The 9,124-nt window shown below is 41.7% G+C and overlaps 1 protein-coding gene across 1 annotated transcript; it reads left to right on the top strand.

Annotated features, from left to right (window-relative positions):
* The first annotated feature begins 306 nt into the window (after positions 1-306).
* Positions 307-8,584, top strand: LOC148141047 (putative G protein-coupled receptor 139). Its single transcript, XM_087978939.1, has 2 exons — positions 307-376; positions 7,588-8,584. The coding sequence occupies exons 1-2, from the start codon at positions 307-309 to the stop codon at positions 8,481-8,483; spliced, it is 966 nt and encodes a 321-aa protein (XP_087835065.1). The 3' UTR covers positions 8,484-8,584.
* Positions 8,585-9,124: the final 540 nt, after the last annotated feature.

Here is a 9,124-nt window from a genome sequence, read left to right as displayed (position 1 = left end):
AATAAAAGATTTTTGTTCAAAGTATTAATTAACCAGATTTTAATTTTTAAAAAATCTGTTTTTTGATGGAAGTGTTTGACATACTGATCTCCCAGTTAATACATTGTTTACACTGATCACTGCAGGAAAATAGGTTTGTAACCTAATTTGTTCAGTAGGGTGTAATCAATGTAACTTCACACGTGTCCCAGATGGCTGTTTCTCTCAGGGTTCTCTGAAACGTTAATAGGGACCTTCTGTAAAAATCTCTTCATTCGGAAGTTCTGAGGACTGTGACTGGCAAAATACTGCTTCGTGCTTTTCACAATGGGATACCCCATCATTTACCAGATAGATCTCATTTACTACCCGATTCTTGGAACGGTTGGTGTCCCTGGTAAGGAAATTCTCAAAATCAATAGGCAATGGTTTAGCTTATTATGTAAAATTGTTTTTCATTAAAAAAAAAGTCATTCTAAGTGGAATTAAACATTTTCCTCCGTCTGCACCAGAATATTGAATCAATCACATTTAAATTTTTATTATAAAATATTTTCCCCCAAAATGTAGAGCTGCCTTTGGAGCAGAAATGTAAAAGACGTTTTGTTTTAGCAAGCTGGTTTTGTCCACTTGCCCGCGTATATAATGTGGGATTTTTAAAAAAACCATCATTTTTCGTTTTAACTAAGAGAATTTTATCTTTAATTTTACTGCAATACGGTTTCTTGGTGTTTCCATTTGACTTTCGGTGAGGTTATCTTAGTAGGTGTTTTAGGTTGAAGTGAAAATCTGGCGATTTCTGTTCACACCGTGTGTACTCTCCCCAGATATTGTACTCTCTGCATTAGGAAGCGACCTTTAGCACACGGGTACTGATAAGAAAACCGACAACATTGTCAACAAATCCCGCTGTCATTGCCAGCGAAACTTAATTCCAATAACTTAACTTAGATTTAAAAAAATGACGGTGTGCAGAGCTGGGCGGAGAAGTGGCAGATGGAGTTCAACATGGATAAATGCAAAGTGATTCGATTTGGAAGGTGGAATTTGAATGCTGAGTACACGTTTAAATACAGGATTCCTGAGAGAGTGGAGGAACAGAGGGATCGTCGGGTCCAAATACATAGATCCCTCAAAGTTGCCACTCAAGTTGACAGGGCTGTTAAGTTGGCATTTGGTGTTTTGGCTTTCATGAACATGGGGATTGAGTTTAAGAGCAGCGACGTTTTGCTGTAGCTCTATAAAATGCTGGTTAGACTACACTTGGAAGGTTGTGTCCAGTTCTGGCCGCCTCATTATACAAAGGATGTAGATGTTATAGCTGGGGTCAGGGAAATTATGATGCGGTGAGGCATGACTTAGGATGTGTGGCTTGGAAAAGTAGACTCCAAGGCAAGAGTGTAAATGATATGTGGAGCTTGTTCAAGGAGCAACTATTGAGTGTCCTTGATAATTATGTACCTGTCAGGCAGGGAGGAAAGGGTCGTGCGAGGGAGCCGTGGTTTAATAAGGAATTGGAATCCCTTGTTAAATGGAAGAGGGCGGCCTATCTCAAGATGAGACGTGAAGGTTCAATTGGGGCGATTGAGAGTTATAGGGTAGCCAGGAAGGACCTGAAGAGAGAGCTAAGAGCAGCAAGGAGGGGACATGAAAGGTCCTTAGTCGGTAGGATTAGGGAAAACCCTAAGGCTTTCTATAGGTATGTTAGGAATAAAAGAATGACTAGGGTAGGAATAGGTCCAGTCAAGGATAGTAGTGGGAAGTTGCGTGTGGAGGCGGAAGAGATTGGGGAGACACTGAATGAATACTTTTCTTCAGTATTTACTCAGGAACAGGGCATTGTCGTCGATGTGAATACTGAGTCACAAATAAGTAGAATGGATGGCTTTGAGGTATGTAGAGAAGAGGTGTTGGAAATCCTGGAAAAGGTGAAAATAGATAAGTCCCCTGGGCCTGATGGCATTTATCCTAGGATTCTCTGGGAAGCAAGGGAGGAGATTGCAGAGCCATTGGCCTTGATTTTTATGTCCTCTTTGTCTACTGAAGTAGTGCCAGAAGACTGGAGGATAGCAAATGTGGTTCCCTTGTTCAAAAAGGGGAGTAGGGATAACCCTAGTAACTATAGGCCGGTGAGTCTCACTTCTGTTGTGGGCAAAGTCTTAGAGAGAATTGTAAGGGATAGGATTTATGCACATCTGGATAGGAATAATGTGATCAAGGATAGTCAGCATGGTTTTGTGAAGGGCAGGTCGTGCCTCACAAACCTTATTGAATTCTTTGAAAAGGTGACGAAGGAGGTTGATGAGGGGAAAGCGGTAGATGTGGTATATATGGATTTTAGTAAGGCGTTTGATAAGGTTCCCCATGGTAGGCTACTGCAGAAAATACGGAGATATGGCATTGAGGGTGAGTTGGAGGTTTGGATTAGGAATTGGCTGGATGGAAGAAGATAGAGGGTAGTAGTTGATGGCAAAGTTTCTTCATGGAGTGCCGTCACTAGCGGTGTTCCGCAAGGATCTGTTTTGGGACCATTGCTGTTTGTCATTTTTATAAATGACCTGGAAGAGGGGTTAGAAGGTTGGGTGAGCAAGTTTGCGGATGATACGAAAGTCGGAGGAGTTGTTGACAGTGAGGAAGGATGTGGCAGGTTACAGCAGGATATAGAGAAGCTGCAGAGCTGGGCAGAAAGGTGGCAAATGGAATTCAATGTAGCTAAGTGTGAGGTGATTCACTTTGGGAAGAATAACAAAAAGATGGGGTACTGGGCTAATGGTCGGATACTTGGTAGTGTGGATGAGCAGAGGGATCTTGGTGTCCATGTACACAGATCTCTGAAAGTTGCCACCCAGGTAAATAGTGCAGTGAGGAAGGCATATGGAGTACTGGCTTTTATTGGTAGAGGAATTGAGTTCCGGAGTCCTGAGGTCATGATGCAGTTGTATAAGACTCTGGTGCGGCCGCATCTGGAATATTGTGTGCAGTTTTGGTCGCCATACTATAGGAAGGATGTGGAGGCACTGGAACGGGTGCAGAGGAGGTTTACCAGGATGTTGCCTGGTATGGAAGGAAGATCGTATGAGGAAAGATTGAGACACTTGGGGCTGTTTTCATTAGAGAAAAGAAGGTTTAGGGGTGACTTGATTGAGGTGTACAAGATGATTAGGGGGTTAGATAGGGTTGACAGTGTGAACCTTTTCCCGCGTATGGAGTCGGGTATTACAAGGGGGCATAGCTTTAAATTAAGGGGGGGGGGGTAGATATAGGACTGAAATTAGGGGTAGGTTCTTCACTCAGCGAGTCGTAAGTTCATGGAATGCCCTGCCAGTAGCAGTGGTGGACTCTCCCTCTTTATGGGCATTTAAGCGGGCATTGGATAGGTATATGGAGGATAGTGGGTTAGTATAGGTTAGGTGGGCTTGGATTGGCGCAACATCGAGGGCCAAAGGGCCTGTACTGCGCTGTATTCTTCTATGTTCTATGTTCTATGTTTTAGAGGGCGCAGAGGAGATTTACCAGGATGCTGCCTAGATGGGAGGGCTTGTTTTAGATAGCAAGAGACTTTTCGTCAGGGTGAAAGGGCGGTCACGTGGGGTAATAATTTTAAAGTGTTTGGAGGAAGTGTACAAAAGATATGTCAGACTTAGATTCTTTATGCAGAGAGTAGTGGGTGCGTGGAATGTGCTGCCAGTGGTGGTAGTAGTCAGAGACATTTGGGACATTTAAATGTTGTGAAGGGGTAGGCCTGTACTGTCCGCTTAAGAGAGAATGCTGACACGGACCTAGAAAGGCGCAGAGGGCGCTGGAATTTTTTTTAAAAAAGAACTTTTGGCTGTGTAACATTTACCTGAGCTGAGTTGTTTTGACACAGAAAAACATCGAATTTGGCCAACCATTTTAAACTATACCCAAAGATACCAAAATCCAATCGAATTTGAATTTTTCTGTTTTGATGACACCAAACCAATGAGACAGTCTGGTGTTTTGCGGTTTAAAAACTGGGCATTTTGATTAGTTAGCCAGAGTAGTAAAGAGCACTAACAAGCAGACGGTCCATGGGGACCCTTTCTGAAAGGTACCTTTGCGCATCTGTGAAGCAGAAGACCGAAGGAAAGAAGACAGAAAGATACAGATTCAAATTCAAACCAAACTCTGGGTCTGATATGTGAATGACACCTTTGTAATCATTAAAACCACAGACATAGAGAACACACACCGGATCATCAACGCCACACTCACAGGAATCAGATTCACGAGAGAGGAAGAAAAGGACAACCAACTCCCATTCCTAGACGTGATGGTACAGAGAACACCGAACGGAGAATTCACCACAAAGGTACACAGGAAAGCTACACACACAGACCAAGTCCTAAACTACGAAAGCAACCACCCCAACACACACAAAAGAAGTTGCATCAAGACACTATTCAAAAGAGCCACAACACACTGCAGTACACCAGAACTGCAAAAAGAGGAAGAAGAACACCGATACAATATATTCGCCAAAAACGGATACCTCCGCAATTTCATCAACAGATGCCTAAGGGAAAGACAACGGAACGAGGACATGCTACAAGCCAAAGGACTAGCCACACTACCAAACATCAAGAGCATTTCCGAACTGACAGCCAGAGTACTGCGACCACTAGGACTCATAACAGCCCACAAACCAACAGCCACTCTCAGACAACAACTCACCAGAACGAAGGACCCGATACCCAGCATGAGCAAAACCAATGTAGTGTACAAAATCCTATGCAAGGACTGTACAAAACACTACATAGGACAAACAGGAAGACAGCTAACGATCCGCATCCATGAACACCAACTAGCCACGAAACGACACGACCAGCTATCCTTAGTAGCCACACACTCAGATGACAAGCAACATGAATTCGACTCGGACAACACTACTATTATAGGACAAGCCAAACAGAGAACAGCCAGGGAATTCCTAGAGGCATGGCATTCATCCACAGATTCAATCAATAAGCACATCGATCTGGACCCAATAGAATGACCGCTGCAACGGACAGCTAGAACTGACAACCGGAAGCGGCAGATTCAAACCACGACAAATGCCGGAGGAATGATCACAGAAGCGCTTCACAGGAGGATCCCAAGCACTGAGGATGTCACCTAGACACGGGACGAAACGTCTGCAACACAAATTCCCAGTTCGGCGAACAGAACCATAACAACGAGCACCCGAGCTACAAATCTTCTCACAAACTTTGAAAGATACAGAGGAGAATCGAGAAACTGACTGGTTTTGACAGTTGAATTTTTTGTCATACTGAATCGGAGGGTTTTTTTTCTGATCAGTATTGTGCTGTAGAGTGGGAGGTAGATAAAACGATCACAAAAGGGAGGCTTACAGTATAGATAGTTGTTGTTTAATGTTCTTTTTCTCTTGGAGTTAAAGCATAAATTGTTATCTTTTCTTTAAAAAGATGGGATTTGGTACTTCTTTGGCACATATACTTTTACAGATTACGAGGCGAGGTGAGTTTTTCTGTGTGTCTGGTTTGAATTAGCAGAAAGGTTTTCCCCGTGTGATAACATAAACGACTGCTGGATAAGTGCATGGATGGCAGAAAACTGCAGGGTGTGTAGGTTAGGTTGACCTTACATTAGGGTAAATGCTCAGCACAAAATCGTGGGACAAAGGGTCTGTACTGTGCTCTACTGTCCTATATTGTATGGCCCAGGTTGAATGCTCTTCCTACCCCGACAGCCGGCAACTGTGCAGTTCGTGCTGGGCCAAAGAGCGACATTTGAACATTGAATGTTAGGGTTGATTTTGTGACAGCGAGACAGCAGCGTGTATTATATTAGCAGATGCTGTCACAAAATTTGAAATGTATTTCTATGAGTCCAAAAAGAGATTTCTCCCTACAGGCAAAAGCTTGGAGGGAGAAGGGATCGAATGTACAATCTGCACTTTCTTAAAATAAAGCATTCTGACAGGGTGAATGTACACTCTCTATCTTGCGGGAGAACAGATAAATGTTTTGCAAATCAGAACCAAACTAGGGAGAGAGCAAAACCATTGTAAGTCAAGAAGATGGAGATGAGTCGTTTGTTTTTTGAGAGCTGGCACATGTTAAAAAGTAGTCTTGGTCCCTTGGAGACATCAATTCAACGAAAATACCGTAGTACACATTTTCACACCAGCATCTCTTTAAATCTCTGTGAAATATGAAACAACGGATTTGCATTTAACACATGCTGCACATATTCTACCTATGTTTGTCACATGGTATGGTTGCCGTACCATTAAAAAAAACTGCCATTTCTGCTTTTACATTTGAATCCTAACACACAAAGAGACATATCAATGTTTTCCTTTTCATATTTCCGTATGTTCAATCGTTTTTTGTTGGGTGATATTGATGAGCAGAAAGTTTGTTGTGATGATGAACTCTTGTGGCCCAGGTGGTGTAGGTATCCCTACTAAAATACTTTTAGGAAATGAGTTTAAGGATATTATATCATGGAAAATCTAGGAAATGCTATTAATTCTCTACCATGATGAGTTGTGGCTTGAAGAGGAACCTGTGGACGATGGGTTCTCATAAACCTGTTGCAATTGTCCGTGATGGTCAGGATTTGAAAGATGCTTTCAAAGAACGCTTGGTGATTTTGTGCGGAGTTTCACCTAGATGGTGCACTATGCCTCCAAGGTAAGTCAGCGAATATTAAAGGTGACAATGGAATGCTAGTCAAGTGGCCCGCGTTGCCCTGTATAATGCCAAGTTATTGTGTTTTCTTGGAACTACAAATGTCCCGGTAAGTGAAGCATTGTCGAGTCTAAACCACATTTGTGACTGATCGATGGCAGAGAAGCCTTGGACAGAGAGGACGTGAATTTCTCCCTACTGAAGTTCCAGTCTCTGACTTGCACGAGCTGTCACATTATTTGTGTGGCTGATCCAGTGGTAATTTTGACAAATGACAACACGTTGGGTGTTGAAGGTGAGTCTTTTTGTAACGGCAATGCTACAGAAAATAAATGAGGTAATGATTGGATTTGCAACTTGTATGTTATGAAGTTTGCTTCGTACTTACCACTGAAAGGGTGTATCTTGTTCATGTGTTGCTGAAACGAGACACAGATTATTTCAGTATCTGAGAAGTTGGAAAGGCACTGAACATCGTATAATCATAAGCAAAAGTCCCAATTTTGGAATTTGTGGGAGAGGTAATCTCGATGGTGGTTTGCCTTTGACAATATTCTGATAAACTCTTACAGCAAAGTTCTGAGATTTAAGTGAAAAAGTTCTAGTAATTACAAACACTGCACATTCGGTATAACTCCAACTTTGGCAACGATTTTGCAATGATTCTAATTCAGACCAATTTTACTTCACTCTTTCAGGTGGCACTTACTTCGGTGCTGCCTTGATGTTTTGTTGTTCTTCTGCCATGCAGCACAAAAATCCATACCGGTACAGAAAACCTAGCATAAGATAAGCAGGCAGAGGCTATACTCAGAATCAATGAACGGGTTATTGCTCAGTAAATCTGTCTTTTGTCATTGCAGTTAGTTTTTAAAAATTTGTTTTGGAATTACGTTGAACTAAGTCTTCATTATTCTGTTTGTTACAGTTAATTTGGTGGCAATTGTCGTCTTATGCCGAGGCAAATGTGGACTCTCTAAATGTATCACACGGTATTTGGTGGCAATGGCAGCAGCGGATTTAATGGTAGTCGTTATTCATGTGATATTTTATCGGATCAATAACATGTATTTGTCGATTGATTTCCTGTTTCTAACACCCGTATGTATCGTAAACTTTGTTACATACATTATAGCTGTCGACTGCTCTGTCTGGTTCACTGTCGCCTTCACCTTTGATCGGTTTGTTGCAATTTGCTTTCAGAGGTTCAAAGTGAAATATTGCACAAAGAAAACGGCCACAGTGGTTGTTACTATCATATTGTTGGTAAGCTGTTTGAGGAGCATTCCTTTTGCCGTTGCAGCTGAACCAGTCGAAATAATTGACGACTTGCCGTTGCATTGTATACCCTCTGCTGATTTTCTTACTTCCGTCTTCTGGAAGGCATATGAGTGGATCGATACTGTCATCACCCCACTGTTACCAATCCTGTTAATAATTGTGTTCAACGTTCTGACTGTTAAATGCATCGTGTCAGCAAATAGAGTTCGCAGGGCACTCAGGAACAACAGTGAAAATCAAGATGACATGGAGGTGAAGAATAGAAGGAAATCAATGGTTTTGCTTTTTGCCATTTCTGCCAATTTTGTATTGTTGTGGATGACATACGTTGTGCATTCGGTAAACTGGCCAGTGCTAAATTTTAATTATGCTGACAAATATTACAGTAATCCCATATATATTGTCCAGCAAGTTGGGTTCATGTTACAACTTCTCTGTTCCTGCACAAACACTTGTATCTATGGATTGACGCAGAAGAAATTCAGAGAAGAGCTGAAGAATGGGATCAAATACGTGTTTACACTAAATGGAAAGTTAAGTTAACAGTGAGCAATTGGCGTCAGTCTGGGAACGCCACCCTATAGTTTTCTAACTCTGTATTTTCTTAGTCTGAAGACGTCTTAAGCGGCTCAGAGGCAAGTAGAAGATTGATTCGGTTGGGTAATATTTCGGCTAATTGTACCAATTGACCAAATTTTAATGACGAATTTCAATGCGAAGAAAGTAAGTGTAAAATATATGGAAACAAAACGTGAATTCAGTGAGGAATTAACCAGGTGTTAATTTGATTGCCAATTTTGTTCATTTATCATAACAGCGTAGCGCCAAACTAAATCTGAGTAATTCCTTACAAAAGGTCGACGTCTCCAGAGCAAACTATGCAAATCAAATTTAAAACAATCCTGACCAATTTTCCCACAGCTAATTCGACTGAAGAAGATGGTATAATTGTATAAAAATGCTTCCTCACAAAAGAGGTCAAAATAATCCGACACTTTGTAGGTCCAGGGGTAATTTGAGCTATATACTCAATGCTGGTATGTTTCCTGTTACCATAATAAAAGCTTGTAGCAGTGCTCAAATTTTTTACTCTCAAAATCAAGGAACAAAGGGTTAAGATTATCTGATGCAGAACTGCACAATGCTTCCCTTTCCCATAAGCACCAACTCGCTGGTGTTCCATG

This window comes from Chiloscyllium plagiosum, unplaced genomic scaffold (genome assembly GCF_037043375.1).
Source record: "Chiloscyllium plagiosum isolate Xiang-an unplaced genomic scaffold, Cpla_swu_hap1 HiC_scaffold_35, whole genome shotgun sequence".
NCBI lineage: Eukaryota > Metazoa > Chordata > Chondrichthyes > Orectolobiformes > Hemiscylliidae > Chiloscyllium > Chiloscyllium plagiosum.
The sequence above is the reverse complement of the archived record's forward strand: the minus strand, read 5'-3'. Positions and strand labels throughout refer to the sequence as shown.

Coding starts and splice junctions, on each gene's coding strand:
- LOC148141047 (XM_087978939.1), top strand. CDS start 307: ATGGGATACCCCATCATTTACCAGATAGATCTCATTTACTACCCGATT. Junction 377..7,587: donor TGGAACGGTTGGTGTCCCTG/GTAAGGAAATTC, acceptor TGTTTGTTACAG/TTAATTTGGTGGCAATTGTC.